Source organism: Lactuca saligna, chromosome 4 (assembly GCF_052625555.1).
Source record: "Lactuca saligna cultivar CGN05327 chromosome 4, ASM5262555v1, whole genome shotgun sequence".
Taxonomy (NCBI): Eukaryota; Viridiplantae; Streptophyta; class Magnoliopsida; order Asterales; family Asteraceae; genus Lactuca; species Lactuca saligna.
This window is the reverse complement of record NC_136420.1, coordinates 34,226,651-34,245,492: the sequence shown is the minus strand read 5'-3', so window position 1 is coordinate 34,245,492 and position 18,842 is coordinate 34,226,651. Positions and strand designations below refer to the sequence as shown.

General features: G+C 32.7%; 3 protein-coding genes and 2 pseudogenes across 18 annotated transcripts; 2 read left to right on the top strand and 3 right to left on the bottom strand.

The window, feature by feature from the left end:
* Positions 1-1,092: 1,092 nt before the first annotated feature.
* Positions 1,093-8,006, top strand: LOC145041558 (uncharacterized). 16 transcript variants are annotated; one of them, XR_013680274.1, is made up of 10 exons: positions 1,093-1,628; positions 2,583-2,642; positions 2,829-2,977; positions 3,142-3,305; positions 3,434-3,509; positions 3,645-3,794; positions 3,888-4,129; positions 4,326-4,504; positions 4,672-4,740; positions 7,492-8,006. XR_013680274.1 is itself a non-coding variant. In XM_078989677.1 (10 exons), exons 7-10 carry the CDS (start codon positions 4,034-4,036, stop codon positions 5,853-5,855), a joined length of 324 nt encoding a protein of 107 aa, XP_078845803.1. In that variant the 5' UTR covers positions 1,095-1,628; positions 2,583-2,642; positions 2,829-2,977; positions 3,142-3,305; positions 3,434-3,509; positions 3,645-3,794; positions 3,888-4,033; the 3' UTR covers positions 5,856-6,088. The 16 variants fall into 16 exon arrangements, 1 of the variants encoding a protein (XP_078845803.1); XR_013680281.1 differs by lacking the exon at positions 7,492-8,006 and adding an exon at positions 5,830-6,088; XR_013680276.1 differs by lacking the exon at positions 7,492-8,006 and adding an exon at positions 5,609-5,823.
* A 189-nt stretch (positions 8,007-8,195) lies between these two features.
* Positions 8,196-8,852, top strand: LOC145039462 (FBD-associated F-box protein At5g56370-like). The gene has a single exon (XM_078987519.1). It carries the CDS (start codon positions 8,196-8,198, stop codon positions 8,850-8,852), a length of 657 nt encoding a protein of 218 aa, XP_078843645.1.
* A 480-nt stretch (positions 8,853-9,332) lies between these two features.
* On the bottom strand, positions 9,333-12,342 carry LOC145039461 (F-box protein At4g22280-like; annotated as a pseudogene).
* Positions 12,338-13,060, bottom strand: LOC145039460 (30-kDa cleavage and polyadenylation specificity factor 30 pseudogene; annotated as a pseudogene).
* On the bottom strand, positions 13,059-16,407 carry SLG1 (Tetratricopeptide repeat (TPR)-like superfamily protein). The gene is made up of 2 exons (XM_078989676.1): positions 13,746-16,407; positions 13,059-13,232 (listed from the first exon to the last, which is right to left on the bottom strand). The coding sequence occupies exon 1, from the start codon at positions 16,230-16,232 to the stop codon at positions 13,758-13,760; it is 2,475 nt and encodes an 824-aa protein (XP_078845802.1). The 5' UTR covers positions 16,233-16,407; the 3' UTR covers positions 13,059-13,232; positions 13,746-13,757.
* Positions 16,408-18,842: the final 2,435 nt, after the last annotated feature.

Genomic DNA, 18,842 nt, shown 5'->3' with positions numbered 1-18,842 from the left:
ATCTCGTTTTTTTTAAAACACATGAAATATTCTAATAGAATATTACAATATATATATATATATATATATATATATATATATATATATATATATATATATATATATATTCTAAAAAATAATTTTAAAATGCAAAATAAATGGAAAAATCCAAAAATTCTTTTTTTAAATATTATTTTCGGAACTTGAATTAACTAAAAAAACTAAAAAAAATAAAAAATGCGTCTCACTGTCTCACAAAATATAGGTAGTTTCAAATGAACCTAACCATATATATATATATATATATATATATATATATATATATATATATATATATATATATATATATATATATATATATATATATATATATATATATATAGGACAACACCATTAATGTATGGGTTCAAGTCATGGTTAGGTAATAGGAACATGCAAGTGTTGGAACTACGGTTTAAATCATGGTTAGGTAATAGGGACATCGACGTAATCAACAAGGATTTTCTTTGTTCATTATTTGGAGATTGAAAGATGATCATAGAGTTGTGAATGGATAATTTTGGAAAATCGATGGAGTTAACGAGGCTTATGAGTGAGATTTTTTTTGTTGGGTTTGATGACACCGATAAAAACACACAGTGAGCCTAGAATAGCATAAGAAAGAAGACATAGAATAGTACATATTAAATTAGATCATATAATATGTATTAGTTTAAAGGTAATCTTCTAGAAAAGTCCAATATTTTGATTTATTGGTAATAAATAATGAAAAAACTCTAAAATTTTGATTAATTAATGAAAAAGCCCCAAAATTTGGATTAATTAACGAAAAAAGACGAGATACCGGCTAAATCTGTGAAACCGGCCACGAAGGGTTAATCCGAAGTTTTAGCCGGTAATATATCCTTTTTGTAAACAAAATTTAATTTGGAATTAAATCGTAAACTGACCTAAAATATTGAGACTTTTTCGCAGATTTCCCATTAATGTTTAATGTTATGCTAGTTAACTATTTCAGCTTCATGACATTATTTATACATATTAAACTTGGACAATTCTTAAGAACAGTAACTGACGTGAGTTTGGTTAGTCTAGGGTACTGTTCTTTGGGTTGGTTAGTTGACGTGAGTTTGGTTAGTCTCGATATCCACCGCCCCAAATTGGGATTTACTCCCGATACTTCCCGAACCTTTCATTCCCACCGCCACTATCCTCCACTGCCTTAAGCGGTTGTCATTCGTTAGTTCCTTTCTTGCGTCTTCTTTAACCTCCTCAACCCAACCGTATATGTTCCTCAGGTTTAATCCTCAACCATCCACCGTCTCATCTTGATTCTTCCAGATTATCCTTCTCTCACCTCGCTCTCTGCAGTCACTAGAAACCCTAAATTCATCTCTACCGGAACCGGCGTCCGCCACCCCTACGCTTCCTTATTTCCCGTTGGTGTACAGGTTTGTTTCATAGTAACCCAAATACTTGTGTGTATGTGATCTATAGATGACACTCCTGGTTTCTTCCTCACTTTACCACCGCTCAAAGGCCAGAAGATTCGTCAGCAACAACCGTCGGCTCAAAGGCCAGAAGATTCGTCAGCAACAACCGTCGACTTCTTGCATAGCCTTCCCAGTTCCCACCGCCTCTCTTATCAGGTTCGCCTCTTTCCACCTTTCCTTCCCCCTTTCTTTGCAATCGACCGAGACCCTAGGAACGACAATTGTGAGGTAGCGTCACATATTCTCATTCCAATTATCCACTCACATTTGAGCCCTAATTTTTCCGGTTTTTTTTTAATATGGAATTAGATATAACTGATTTTCGCTGCCACAACCCACCCATCGTTTTCTGGCACAAAACGACATCCAACATCTCTCATCATTTGCCACAACCGATCGACGGTGAGTTCTCTTCGAGGACGATTTATACCCTGGTCATGTCTGTTATTTCCTTTGTGTTGCTGTGTGGACACGACAACAAAAAAGTTCGACGGCAGCTATCGATGGAGATGGTGCTGACCATTGTTTAGGTGGGGTTTGGATGGATTGTAATTGAATTCCATTCCAATCCATTGTTTCGTTGCCAATGGGTATCTAAACTGTGTATCTATCGATGGAGATCTTTCTAGGTTTGATTATTCTTAAAGATTCGTTTCTCTTCATAATCAAAGCCCTAACCTTTTGAATTTACATCGACAACAAGCATTATGTTCAAATTGTTTGCTGTTTGTTGGTATAATGGTGTTACTCATCACAAATGACTAAACTTCAAACATTATGTCTCCTAATAAATCTTTCTTTTTTAGTTTCTACAATCTTCTATTCTTATACAATATCCACGTTCTTGATAATCGATTCTGATTCTAACTTAATGAATTTCTTGTAACAAGAACAACATCAAGATTCATAAGCTGTTAAACATTCATTTCAAACTTGCATGGGATTATCAATTTCGTGCCCCTTTGCCACCTGTACAGATTTGTAAAACAAGATTATTGATGTTAGGGTGTAAGTTGGATTAGGGTGCTATAGATGGTTCGCATAGATTTAACATTATATGTATATTATAAAATAGAGTTTTCACTTATTTTTATGTTGTTTGTATTGCAGTAGTAAGCCAACTAAATGACCTAATGACTTGTGGTGGAGACGTGGGTCTACTTCACCAAGGTCAGTGCATATAAGCCATAGAAATGATAAAGTTGAAATCTTAATAGTACAATTCATTAATTTCTTATTTGTATTGTACACTTTTTCTTGAAATCGGAGGGACTTAGTTCGAAATTGTTTCATTTTTGGGGTTTATAAAACTTTCACTTTCGAGTTTTTGATGATAACTTTGGGTTTCATTGGCAGGTTGAATCTGAATAGTTGTTGAACATGCTCAGTTAGAATGGATATCTTTTCATTATTGTTGCTTATCTTTTTTTGGTAGAGGTTTACAAATTTACACGTTTTCTTATTACGGACACCTACATTCAAGGCTTCTGATTTTACCAACACTGGTATTTTATTTCAATAACCTTTTTTTTCAGATGTCCACCGACCATATTCTCAAACTAATGAATTGTCTTTCTTACAATAGGAATGTTTTTTGTTCTCTAAACTTTACTTTCTATCTCGGTTTGGATGATTTATACCCGTAATTTTCAATCCCTAAATTTTGCAGATGCTTCTCCGACAAACCCAAAAGCAACAAGAAAAATGACGAACCTGTGTTTTTAAGAATCTACACATCAACTAACCGATCTTTAAAAAAAATCAGAGAAGAGATTCGGAAAGTGGTTTGCTGATGGACGTGATGAGGAGTCTACTGCCAGGATAAATGTCCAGGTATAATAATTTCTCGCCTAACATTGAGTCCTTTTGAAAACTATGATTTTAAATTGCATCTACATTGGCATATCATACAATCGATTTTGTTTCCATAAATTGATACCTTGCTTGTGCTCGACAATTAGGGATCAAAGGCATCTGAAAAAATATATCTCAAAGAGATGAATGTCTTCCTAACACAACCAAACGAAGAATAAAAAGGTATGTTACATTATAATGATTTTTGTTATCAATATTTGTGGTACCTTACGGAGTCAGTAATTATAATTTCAAGTCTAACTATATATGTTAATATTTAATATCTATAAATTAAATTTTATTATTTTATTTTTTCAGAGTGTATATATCACCGAATGAAAGGTTTTTAAAGAAGGGATAGTTCCCTGTGCTTACAGTTATGTTAGCAGGGTATGCTTTGCATATAATGATTTTACAAATTTGTGTTTCAGCCTTCCTTACAGGGATTACCAAAGCAACCATAATTAGGTAACATCTACAATTTGAATTCACACCAAAGTTATGATTTTAGAAATTTGTGTCTGTCTTTGCATATAATGATTTCACTAATTTGTGTTTCAGATTTTCCGTAATGGAATTAACAAGAGAAAGGATCTATGTTGCATCTTACCAAACACCTTTCTACAAAAGTCTTTAATTGACTTCCATCTCCTTCTCAAAAGTGGGTGACTTCATCTGAATGCATTGCTGCAGTGGATGGATATATCATGCTTCACTTAGATGACATTAGCATATATGTCTTGAGCTATTTTTACAATTTTACTCCTGACAATTATATGAAAACTTCAGGGGCAAGTGCCAAGGTCAGACTCCTATATGGATATATAGTATTAATTAGTTGTTGTTGAAATACATCTATATATATATATATATATATATATATATATATATATATATATATATATATCAATAAAATAAATGAAGTTTGTTATTTATCTGCTTCGTTTTGATTATTGAAACTTTAATTTTTTTGAAAAACTTTACATTGGTGTTAAACAGAATCAAAGTACATGTTGGATCAAAGCAATGAATTAATGCAGCAAAACAAACACTAACTTTAGCACTACCTCTTTTGAAAAGAAGAGTAAGATGGTCATATGCTCTCATTCAAACAACCCATTTGCTGCAGAAAAACAAAATTTTTTTAACTAATTATTGACGTGTACAAGCAATAAAAGGTGAGGTTTAAGATTTGTTTAAATGATTTCACAGATTGATTATTACGATAAATGTAGGCAACTGCCATCTTTGACTTGAATTTTGCTATGTTTAAGTTACAAATGTATAATAGTGAATTTTTTGTGACCATAACAATTTTTTTTTTTTTATTTATCAATGTTTAAAGAGTGAAAATGAAAATATTCCATTACTGAACGATATCATGGAAGGATGCGAAACTGCCCTACAATATCAAGTAAGTTGCTTTTTTTGCACTAATGTTTTTTTACTATACTCTCGATCTATATCTTCCTTATAAGTCCAAGAAAATATATAAGAAAGAAAATTATATGGATTCATGGTTATACTCTTATATAAGAAATAAAAAAAATCTTATTATATGGTTTAATTTGTTGTCCAACATATCTCTGTACACCTCATGTTAATAGCTTCAATGTCAATGCAGAGAAACCAATATCCTGCTAGATAATTAGCTAAAAATAGATGGTAATGAAATACAGAAATAATTGAATATACCTATACTTCAATTTTAAATTATAACAATTAAAAGAGTAGTCGTTTCAATATTTAATAATTTTGAATTATTTGAATAACTAATGAAATAAATAGTTGTTTTTAAGGAAAACATTTGATTTTCATATGTTGTTTTGATAAGGCCATTTTTCTATAACTTAAATAAGAAATTCGTTTTTTTTTTTTTTTTTTACGTGATAGATTTTTATACAGTATGTTTTTTTAAAATGATTAAAATATTGTCTTCTTTCAAATAACATATTATGTTTATCGTATATAAGATAATCAGATACCAATTTTATTAACATTAGGGATATTCACCTAATTTTATGACTTCCTGCAACAACTCATTGTCTGCTTCACCAAAGCTGATTTAATATTAAGAAACATCTTAGTTAAGGGGTTGCATTGTCATTTTGACACTTTTGCCCCTCCACACTGTTTTAATATTAAGAAAATAAATATTTGCATTTTTAGGATCATATTGCCCCTGCACACTTTTTATATTAATAATATTAATTTATTTACAGTTTTAGAACCATATTGCCCCTGCACACTATTATTATATTAATAAAATTCAATTTTTTCAGAAATACACATCAATAGATGAACACTTAGAGCCTAATGCATTCATCACTCCTCGATCCAATTCATATGATGCGACCACCTACACCATTCTTCATTCAATGAACAATCGGATTAATGACCTTCAGGATAATATCAGTTATTTTTTATCTTATCAATTTAATATTATATTTATCATATAAACAATACTACCTCTTACATTTAATCATTTCATAACTTTTCTTAGCAAGATGGTTATTCTCGAGCTTCTGAAATGAAAATGGAAATACCAAAACTAGACTACAAAAGATCCATACAAATGGTCCAGGAATAGAAGAAAATGTATCAAATTTTGAATCAATTTGGTGTTGGTTAGCTGTTATATTGAGAAGTGGTGAAATGAACTTGATGCTCTAAAACATTTCAGCCTCTTCTTCTACTTATGATTTAATACCTTCTTACCCGAACCATATTTATCATGTTATTCAAAATTTTGTTGTGTTGAAGTTTCGACCCAAGTTCCAAATTTAGTAAGCATTTTTTCCCGTAAACTTAGACTATTTTAATTCATAATAGCAACATACTTACATTTTTCACGTCTAATAGTAATATGTAAACCCATAATAACAACATAGTTATATATATATTTTTTTCCAGATAATAGCAATATGTAAGCCCATATTAATATTTTGTACAGAATTCATAGTGAAGCCATCACGTTCCGCAAAGAAATTGTACATGCAAGAATATCTAAATAAGACAACGAAATTATTATGTGATCCTTTCTATCGATAACAAGCACAAAGTGACCAAAATGATCGGAGCTGTCTAGGTCCATCCCCGCAACGCGGGGCTCCCCATCTAGTTTTGATTAAAAGTAGTATGTCAAACTGTTTTTTTTTTTTTTTATCAAATGTAAAGCATGTACACTTCCAAAACTCAAAAGATATTATCCCATTAATCATTTATCATTTTTAAAACGCAACATATTTCTCTTTTTCATGTGTCACCATAGGCCAACAACAAGTTACGTTCACTTTTTATCTTTTTAATTTGATTCACATATTCGTGTGTGGTAATTCCCAAATTTATTTGCAATGATTGTTTGTTAATAATAGATGTTTCCTCTTGACATCCGAGATGATGAGATCTAAATGAAAATTTTGTCAATTTAAAAAGGAAACCTAAAATGTAGGAGTAGAGATTTAATCTAGTTATATAGTATAAAATTATATAAAGAACATTATATCTTATATTCATCTTACTATAAAACTTTTCAATTATAATATTCTTGTAGTAATATATATCGTTAATAAAATAAAAACGAGAAAAAAAAAAAAACTTGATTAGTATTTCTGAAGTGAGAATTTCAAAGCAAAATTTCTTTTAAGTCAAAATGCTAAATTTATGAGAAAGGAAAACCAAAGTGATAAACCAAACAAAAAACTGGTGGTTTTGTACTGCATAATTTAGGGTTTGGTTTTGAATTTAGTAAAAGAAACATAACCATTTTCATATCTAGTGATTAAATTACGTTGAATTCTAAAAGAAGTTTTGAAAATATTTTAGACATTATTATTTTTTTTCAAAGATTTTAGAAATATAATAGCTTTTTCTGAATAAACAGATAAAAATATATTTTTTTCATATAAAAATATGAAAATGTAGTGGTCTTTTTTTTTTTTTTTTTTTTTTTAACCGCCAAAAATATAAAGAGAAAACGAAGCTACATCTTTTTCGTCTGTTTTTTTTGTTTGTTTTTTTTTTTGTTTTTTGTTTTTTTTTTTGGCTATTTTTTCGTTTATTGGTAAAACCCTGATTAGTTTTTGAATTAGGGCTTTTGAGCTTTGAGCGTTCCAGCACCGCTATTGGATCCTTCATAAGCTAATTATTATTTTTTTTTGGAAAGGGAACTTCCCTAACGAGGGTTTTCGGGCCAGCTTTCGCGCACCAACTAATCCCCCGCTGCAAACATAAAGCTTTGCCTTATGCCCTGGAGTCACTGCAGGCGAACCTCCATGGCCACAAGGGCTGAGTGGTGCCAGGATTTGAACATGAGTCAATAGGTTATCCACCATATCTTCTACATGCCTTACCAAGTCACCACAACCCAAGTGGTTACACGAATCTATGTAAGCGATTCCACTTCCTTAATGGATTTTGATTAATAGATGTTCATCTTTTGCAGGTTTATATACGCTTAAACAAGAATATGTTATTCTCAAACGTTCTGCATTTTCAAATTTTCTTATTGGAAGTGTCTAATTCATAAAAACGTCAAGTACCAAATAATTCTATGAAAAATCTTTAAATTGTTGATTCAAACTCAAACAATTCCAGTTTCTAGATACAGTTTCAAATCCTAAACTATAATTGTTCGACATTTGTCTATTTTTACTTCAATCTGTTCATCTTTGTAGGCGAGACTTCTTCATTAACAGGTTTCCACCATGAAACCCCAAATTAAGTTTAAATAGGAATACGTCATTAAACAACAGTTTACTTACAAATGAAAAGGATCAAATTTGACATCATATATAACAATATACATTTTGAGATGATTCTGAAATTTGTTTGCTCAAAATCTCAGTAAGTGAAGAGGCTAGCTAAAAAATGAGTTCCAGAAGTGCGAATGTTGATAGGCTTAGCCTTTTGCCAGATGTGCTTCTTGCACACATACTCTCTTCAATGCCTACAAAATCAGCAGTGGAAACAAGCATCTTATCCAAAAGATGGAAATCCTGCTGGACATTGGTCCATAGCTTTGACTTCCATTACATTGACCACATCCCTGATTCTGATACGTTTTTGAGTTTCGTAGATCGGGTGTTGAAGCTTTGTAAAACATCCCAAGTTAAATTATTCCGATTACACTGTTCTGAATCTTTGATTGGAAACACAAACGTACCAAAGTGGATTAATGAAGCAGTTAAGCTAAACGTATGTAAGCTTGACATACAAGTTATCATACGTGAATTGCCACTTAGTCTGTTTACTTGCAAAACACTCACCACTACATGTGTGCTTTTGAAGCTTAAAAGCATGAAATTTATAAGTTTCAAGAGGCGAGAGTGCGATATAAAGTTGATAGAATACTTGTTGGCGAATGCAAATGTTTTGAAGACACTAACTATCATTTCAGAAATATGGCCCCCACCGGATGAAATGCGTTTGTGTGAACAGTTTATGAAGTTTCCAAGTGCTTTGGGTTGTTGTGAGATTCAGTTTATTAGGAAGTGGTCTCATTTCTACAATAAATTAGATGATTAAGAGTAATTATTATTTTGGCGCTGTGGTATAGTTGAAACAAGGTTGAGTCAAAGTTATATGATTTTGTTGCAATTATTGTCTTTGTGGTTTCGTTTTGATATTTTTATTATTCGTGATCAATCTACCTATATTAATTTCTATGTACATTTAGGTCATCCAGAATATAATGAAACCATTGGGGCCAAAACTGCAACAATTGCCAAGCTTGTGGACGGAAATGTAAAAAAGAACTTGGACTTCCACTGCAATCTTTAGACAAACACATGAACCATAACCATATAACATGTCATTATATATTTTTTTAACATAATTGACGTTATATTTTTAAACCGTTGAAATTTTATAATAAACCACTAGCAAGAAGCTAAAACACAGTTGTAGTTTAATAAACTTTTTTTTTTTTATCAAAACCACAAAAAAGTTGACAACCGGACATTTTCGCAATTTTCTGTAGGATAAATAGTTAATTTAGAACAATAGAACAAAATGAAAGACAATTTAACCAACATCCCAAGCACGTGTTACATGATTTCTGTTTAATTCTAACATCAATTGAATGGACATGGATTGTAATTTTGACCCTTCAGTTTTTGATATTAATTTCCTATGAGCAATAAAAAAAAATTTAAACTTGGAGGAATTTTAACCGGAAAGTGGAATAAAAAGAGGTTCAAAAGCCTCCGTAGCAATGCATGTATTTGCTGTGTTATCCCTCATGAGCAAGCTTTCACATGTGATTGTTAGATTCTTCAAAACCTCCGCATTTCCCAACATGTATTCTATGAACCTTAAATCACAATTACGCCCCTTACATCTTGTAATTTTCAAGCTTCTAAGCTTCGTAAGCATCCAAGGTGGAACTGACTGCGGCTCAATCCAGCAAGATCCTTCCGGCTTTTGTTTTATCACAAAACCAGATAGAGAACTAAATGTTATGCGTGGAAAAAAAACTAATTAAGCATCGAATAAGACATGTCAAAACTTAGAAAAAAGTACAATCACCTCTTGAAAACTTAAATGCTGCAACTGGGAAGAGCTATCAAGATGTTGGAAGACTAGCAACCATGGGGAACCAAAAGAACCCTTCAATTCCAAGTGCTTCAAATTGGGAAATTTGGGAAGAGGCGACTTCAATACATCCTTCAATATCAACAAAACGAGAAACTAGTGATTAATGAATGAAAACAAGAATCATTCTAAGAGTAAATTCGAATTTCACATCTAAATGGCTGTTTTAAAGTTCTTGGTAATTACAAACATATTGTATTAAAATAGGCAAAAAAAAAAAAAAATCCATATCAATTTTAAGGAAAAAGTAAGTGTGAAAGTAAAACGTCGTTGATAAACGAACTCAAAATATGGTAGGAATATATATATCAAGAAAAACAAGGAAGCACGAACTGAATGTACAACGCACTGAACGTTGACTAAGAACGCGAAACGAACATTAACTACGAATAATCCAGATGCAAAAACATTAGACACTTTAAGAATGCATGACTGACGCAACAGAGAAGAAAAATGCTTACGGCGAGTGAGGCGATAGATGGTAACTCGGTGGTGGCAGAAGGCGACTGGGGGTATTTTCAGACGATGACTCGGTGGCAGAACGGGTCGATGGAATATATTTTAATTTTAGTTAATATTTATATTCTAACAAAATGATAACTTTGAAAAAGATTTTGTAGTCGATAATCAAGGAAAAAAAATCGTAATCGTTTTTTATTTGGATGTTTCTTTTCATATCCCCTCACTTCTCTTCTAATAAAAAGAATCCTATAAAACCGTGTGTATTTATTTAAAATTCCGTTTTTGCCATGTGATATCTTTTGGTGAAGTGTTCTGTTCTTTTCATGCTCAAATGCATACATCTATCTCTTCCTAGTTCTAGCTTCGCTGCTCTGAAATGGTTCCCTAAATGTGGATGTAGAAGTATGAGTTGCGTTTAATTTTTCGGGACCAGTTAGAGATGAATGGTCAGGAACACTCTACAGTCTACATCATGTGGCTGATTTGATGATGATTTGTAGTCAAAGTAGAGAGATAAGCATATGTGTTAGAACACTTGAACGATTTGCATTATAATTTATGGATTCCTAGTTATGTGTTTTTCTATGATTGTATTTAGATGAAAACTAATTGAGCGAAGGGATGAAAGTGAGTATAATGATCTCCGATGACCATGTTCTAGATAATTTAGAAACAACGAAGTTAACAAAAAGTGTTCTGAAAAAATAACAATGATATTTTTTTGAATATTTTGGAAACTTCAATGATATTTTTTGTACTAAAATGTATACTTCGTTGATATTCTGTTACAAATTATATGCTTTAATGATATTTTTTGTACTAAAAAAACAATGATATTTTTTAAACATTTTGGAAACTTCGTTACCTTTTTAAACATTTTTCCAATTGCCTGAGGTATCCGGTTACCACAAGGTTTTATTTGAACAAATGTGTATTTCGTTGATATTCTATGTAAAAAAATACTTTAACTTATTTTGTGTACTAAAAAAAACAATGGTCTATTTTTGTACATTTTGAGAACTTCGTTACATTTTAAAGTCATTTTACCTAATTTAAAAGTTGCACATGGCATGCTCTTAATTAAAAAGTCTTCTAAGAAAAAGGACAAACTAATACACTGAAGTTTTTTAAAGGTGTCTAACATCAAGAAATGGAATGGACCATGAAAGTGATTTAGCTCCACTTATTCCTTTTAGAAGATCAAAACCATTAGATGATTAAATCTTACTTCACCATGATAAAAAACCAACAGTTGCCACAACCAATGATGACAAATCTTCCATCACAAAAAGTGAGTAGAAAACCCCACTAACACCAAGGTATTCAAGATTAGGGACATTCAAAACAACTTGTAGATAGAAATGTAGCCACTTGTTAGTTGTAGTCTCTTCAAAGTAGGGATGTTGAAGTTGCAGTCTTCTTCTTCTCATTTCGAACATTTATTACCAGAGATAAACTTTCAAGCATTGGGCAACCATTGATGAGTCTGAATGCGTTGACAAAAGCTGGTTTTCATACGAGGATGTATGATTACAGATGGAAAAATAAAATCTTGCCAAACATTATCAAACCCAACTAAGCTTAATTTTGTGAGTGTTTTGCAAGTGATAAGGTTCAGAGGCAGCTCAAACTGCAGAACATTTACAAAAAGTTCACACACGTTTAACCTAACTGCTTCATTAATCAACTTTAAGACGTTTGATTTTGACATGATTGACTCTGACCCGTTTTTCATTAGCACAACACATCCATAGACAGGATGATAACTGATAATTATCAAAATATGTTGAAGACTAACATCCTTAAGGATTATAAAACAATATAGAATTGTGTGTAAACAGCAACTGTTGTGATATCAAAACAAACTATATACAAGATAGTGATTCACAATACCTAAATGAAAAACTTAGATCTCTGAACACTCACTTCTGTTTGCCATTCAATTGGACATGAAATTAAGCTGTCTGGCTAAATGTAGAAGAATCTGTTGAGGTAGGTATGATGAATTGATTGACACTATTTACCCCTTGTGGAAATTGGGATTTTTCGGATTGCTGAGAGTGGTTGGAATTCCGATTCTGGAAAAACCTATTGGGATTCCCATGACTGGAATTTAATTGGACCTTTTGGAGTACGTCTTGGACTGGAGGAGGAGGTCCGGGTAGTTTTGCATGTCTGTATCGACAATCAGGACCATTGGGACAAAACCCTAATTTGTACCTGTGTATTTCAATTTACGTGTCAGCAAAAACAGGAAGTATGGAATCAAGGGGGAAAAAGACGAATCGAAGATGAAGAAAGAAAAATTACATGTTACACTCTTTGATATCTTCGGTGGTGTGTTTATAAACGCAGTCCTGTTGTCGGCACTCTCCGTACAACCGGAAGAATCGACATATCGGCATTCTTGATTTGTCATATTGATGGAGGAATCCGCAGGCCTCGCCTTTCATACAAAGACCGCGGAGCCAGTGGCGACATACGGTCTGACGGTAGCTCCTCCGTCCGGGAAAATTTGAAGCTGGGTTGTCGCCGGATGTTGAGTTCACGTTCACTGCAGAAGCGGATGATGCGTTATTATCATTATTACTATTACGATCAGCGGATTGGTGGATTGCGGCTAAAGATGCGGTAGGTTCTTCGAAATCAAAGCTTAGACCTCCCTCTGTTTCCTCCATGATTTAATCGAACTACAAAACCCTACCGATGATGATTCCCAATAGGAAGAGGTGATTGAAAGTGAGAATTGGGTAGGAAGAATGGTTTGTGTTAAATCTTGAAGATGTGCAAATCGGAAGATCCGATGAACCTTCGCGACACCGGAAAAGATGATTCAACGGTATTCTTGATCTGTGTGCAAAAACGTACAAATGAGCCTCAAAAGTCAAATCTCTGCCTTTTTCCCTTTCTATTTTGCACTAGGTTTTTAAAAAAAAAAAAAAAAGAAGTAAACTACATTTTTCCTAATTATTATTATTTTTAAAATGATTTTTTTTTTCTTTTACAATTTTGGCCTTTTCATTCAGTTTTATGTAACGTTTTTGGTCTATATGTCAAAAACAATGATTATATTTCTACATATCCATGGCCAAAAATGTTATAAAAATCTTAAATAAAAACCAAAATTACAAAAAAAAAGAGAACATTTTAAAACCGAAATATACATTACTCTTAAATTTTTTTACTCCAAACTAAGTATGCATGTTACTTTTTTTTTTTTTTTTTTTTTTTTGAAATGGGGCTTCTTTTGAAAAGGGAAAATTTTTATGGAATAGGTTTCAATTTAATTCTTTTGTATATTTGTTTGGTTTGCAATTCTAACGAAGAATTCAGATAGCAAACAATGACAAATGACAAAATTACCCTTTACGATAACTAGAACCGCTCCTTGACTTGTTTCTCTAAGTTCCCTAACATGTCAAGAATACTCATTCTTAGCGGATGAGAAGTATCTCCCGCTATAAACACATTTTTCCTCCCATCAACTTCAATCCAACTACAACCCGCGGGTTTTTTCAAATCCTTTCTCTTCATCAACTTCCTTATTTCCAAAACTTCATCCCATTTATCTTTAGCAGCATAAATATTCGACATCACAACATAATTCCCCATATTATTATCCTCAATTCCCAAAAGATGATCCGATACAACACATCCCATTTCCACATCATCATAATTCTTACACGCGCCCAACAATGCGCCCCACACGTTTGCATTCGGTTCAACCGCCATATTTTTAATAAAACTATACGCATCATTAATCCGACCATTTCTTGCAAGAAGATCCACCACACAAACATATTGCTCCATTGTTGGTTGTAATCCATGCACATGATCTATAGAGTCAAAGATTTTCAAACCTTGGTCAACTAAGCCCGCGTGACTACAACCAGAAAGAACCGAAGTTATCACAACATGATCCGGTTTTCCACCATTTTCAAGCATTTGAAAGTAAACCCTAAGAGCTTCTTCCCCCTTTCCATGCATTGAATACCCTCCAACCATTGATGTAAACATAACCAAATCTTTATAAACACTTGTCTCAAAAATCTTACATGCATAATTTATGCTTCCACATTTTGAATATGAATCCAACAAAGCTCCCTTAAGTTGAACATCTTGAAAACAAGCTCTAACCACATACCCATGACACTGTTTCACCATATCCATAGATGCTATTTGATTAACAACAGGAAGTATGCTCATTATGGTCATGGAATCTGGTTTTATTTCATGATTTTGTAACTCATGAAGCAAATTTACAGCTTCATCATTGTAACTATGTTCAGCATATACTCGAATCATCAAATTCCAAGTGGTTAAATCTCTTTCTGTCATGCTCTTGAATATAATACTCGCATCCTCGTGGGACCCACTATTGACATAACCAGATAACAGAGAATTGGAAGTCACGATGTTTCTTGTTGATAAGTTTTTGAATAGTTTTAACGCGTATTCCATGTTTTCACTTTTGGAATATGCATCGATCAATGCGTTTCCAAGTGTAGGTTCTTTACTGTTGAGTAATAAATGAGATCTAAGTGAAAAACCATGAGCTTCTTTAACCATACCCCTAAGTTGAAGTGTGGTTATGATAGTTATGGAGTCGGGTTTTACACCTTCCATGAACATGGAATGTAACTGGTCAAGAAAGTCAACAACAAGCTGACCTTCTGCAAGTGTTAGAAGAATCGAGTTCCATGATATCAAGTCTTTGGTTTGAATCAATGAGAATGTGTGAAATGCAGATACCAAATCGCCACATTTTGAGTAAAAGTTTATTAAGGAATTACTAACTGATGTCATGTTGTATAGATTAAAATGACGGATTATATAGCCATGGATTTGTTTCCCAAACTTCAAATTCTGTAAGTTTGTGCAAGTAGAGAGAAGGGTTAGGAAAGTGACAGAGTCGGGTTTTGTTAAATTCAAAGAATTGAAGTTTTGAAAGAATTCCAAAGATTTTAACCACTCACCATTTGAGGTGTAACCTGCAATCATGGAATTCCAAGAAACCAAATCTTTTGAATGCATTCTTTTGAAGAGAGACTCTGCTTCCTTCATTTGTCGGATCTTTGAGTAGAAACCCAGAAGAGAATTCGCAACAGAAATGTCAAGAAAGAGTTCTTCCCTTCGTATTGTGTAACAATGGATCTCTTTCCCAAAATGGTATGTAGAAACAGGGAGTATGTTGGCTATTGTAGCGTAATTAGGCGATGTTCCTTCCACTATCATCTGTCTAAACATTGAAAAAGCTTCAAGAAACAATCCATTCTCCACCAACCCTGCAACCATGGCGTTCCAAGATACAACGTCTCTTTCAGACACTTCATCAAACACTTGGTATGCATCACCTGAAACACACCCCAGCTTAAAATAGAGAGAAATAAGAGCATTTCCAACAAGGGTTTGCGACTCTAGTCCTGACTTTATCACGTACGAATGAATACTCTTCCCTAAGCGCAAACCCTTTAACCTTACACAAACAGGAAGAACAATAGCAACCGTAACTGAACTCGGCTTAAAATGCTGTACCAAATTCATAGTTTTGTACAACTTCATCACCTCAATATCATGAACCCGAGTGCCTGCTAAACCAGACAGCATAATGTTCCAGGTGACAGCATCCGGATGGGTTATCTGGTTAAAAAGGATATGGCAATCGTCAAGAGCCTTACATTTTGCATACATATTAAGCAGTGATTTGGAGACGATGACACAAGATTGTAAACCCAGTTTGATTACAGAGCTGTGAAGACATTTTCCCAATTTGATGTTGGATTTTGCAGCAAAAGATTTAAGTGTGGCTGCGAAGGTTTGGTAGTTAGGTTCTGAATATGATTTATTCATGGTGAAATCTTGAAGTTCTGAACAACGATTGAACCCAGGTTTTCAATTTTAACACAATTTGACAATTTCTTTGTCAGAGATTTTTTCGAACAAGAAATCCTACATTTTTCAAGATGTCAATCAACCATCAGTTGCCGTTGATTTCAAATGGAGGTCTTAGATATGTAAAGTATAAAAAAACGAGTTGCATCGGATCGACAACCCATCCGATCCCACGTTTCTTTGATATATATATATATATATATATTTAAAGATAATTTTTTTTTCACCTAACTTATGTCTTTTATTCTTTATAAATTTAAGAGGGTGTTTGGTTTACCTTTTCACAGTCAAAAGTTCTTTTTTAAAAGAAAAAAACAAAAAGATGTTTGGTAAGCTAGTAACTTTTGGAGTTTTAATACAAGGAAAATCAACTTTTTGAAAAAGTAGGATTTCCTAACTTTTTGTAACCTTTTGGAAAAGAACTTTTAGCTTTTAAAAGCTAAGCCAAACACGTCCTAAATGTTTATTATCTTGTGTTGCAACTTATTATTAATATTTTGAAGTTTTTATAACTTTTGAACAAAAAAATTAAAATTTTGAAATATTTTTCATGTTTTAAAATTATAAATTAAAATTATGTTTATTTTTTGGAGCCTTAGGATTTCGTTTCCAATCTTACGATCTCGATCTTGCAAACTAAAAAACAATCATACGTAAAATCTTGATATTCACAACCTTGATCTAACATATATAAATGAAATTTGTGTAAAAAATATTTTTTTTCAAATAATCACTTTGTCCGAAATATGTCATTCTGGGGAGTACTGTACAATACGAGTAGGATTCCGGACAAACATTCTGAATAGTTTTTTTTTTTTTTTTTTTTTTTTTATTTTTTTATTTATTTTTTTAAAATATTTTTAAAAATTGTTTTTAATTTAATGTTTGTGTAATAGGTGTTTTATGTTTTTTCTTCTTTTTCTATAATATTTGTTTTTATAAAATCTAAATTGTAAATGTAATTTTAAAATCTACAAAAAAACTAATAAATAGATAAACTTAAGGGATCTGTTTTAAGTATTAGTACAATGTTCAAATGGATTTTGTTCTCATACCCCAAAAATTTTCCGCCAATCGTCTACGATAAGAGTATAAGACATTACCATTGTATCACTGTCACCCTTTATCAAAAAAGATTTCCTACGATCAACATCTTCATAAACCAACAAAAAACACCCTACAATCCCCTTTCGTGTTAGTTTGGTGTGGTATGTTTGGGGCCTTTTTCTAGGGTTATTTTTAAAGTCTGAACGGGGACTACATCAGTTGGTTTGGTACACTAGTAGTTGATACTCACCAGGGGTTTATGGATGCAGGCTCGCATAACTGTAAACCAATACTCATCTTTTGAATAATAGCCGCTCTTCCAGTACCTATAGTATATAGTCATTTTGAATGTCTTAAAATCCAAAAAACCTAAAATCCAGTGAGCACTCGATATATTGATTGGGATGTAAAGCTACACAAAAGGTTGTAATTAATTAATCATCAAATAACATTATATTATAAATTACTATTAGTTAGGTAATGTAATCGAAACACAATTATATTATATCACACTCAGTCCAAGATGGGTAAACGAATCCGTCAACTATGTCACTCCAGTTAAATGCATCAGTGTTGAAAGTCGGTGACACCACCATCCACTTAGCATCATTGCCTCTATGCTTTATCAATAATAAGATCCACATCATGATGTGCTGCCAATAAAAAACTTTATAGTAAACTAGGTATTGTTACTAGAAATGTGGTATGTGATGATCACATAATTATATAACTTACATCACATTCCATCCAGTCGACGTGAGTATCCGCATATAAGTATGTCCAAAACACACTCATCGGAGTAACGGTGATAAAACAGTGAGCAAACAATAGTGAAACATTTTATAATACCCAACCAAATCACGTATATCCGTTCTTAACTCAAGTATTAAATTAAAACAAAAGTGTTCCTTACCCAGGCGTACTTGGGGCGTACGCTAGGTGTAAGTCATTCAAGAATGACGTAGGTGTCTTTAAGTACGCATGACGTACTAAGCTAATGTGCAAACCCTAAATTTGGGGTTTTGAGCCCTATCTAAACACTTTAACCTCCATAAACCCTTTCCATTCTCAGCCTCCATCTCTCCAAATGAATCCCTTGAAACTCTAACCCTATATTTGTGCCTTGTGAGCTAAAAGTGTGTTTTTGGATGCTTTTGAAGGAAAAAGAAGTTAGTAGTGTTGCTTGGAAAGCTTCAAACATTGTAGATCTGGGATTTACACCTCTCAAGCATTCTCCATGAGGTATAAAGTTTTCAACTTGGTGAATGATTTGTTAGATCTTGTTAGTCCTTAGTTTTTTGTCCTTTTATCCCATATTCTTGATCTAGTTGAGTATGAGCTACTCCAGACCTCATGACTAGCATTTTCAAACGTTTTTGCGTGCTTAGAATCATAAAAATGTAATCTTGATTCTTTCCTTTCAACCATTCAAGAGAAATGAAGATTCGGGTTGTGTAATAAGTTAGGGTTTTGGTTTTGGGCACCTTTTAGCCATGCAAAGTCGTAAAGTTGTAAACTTTA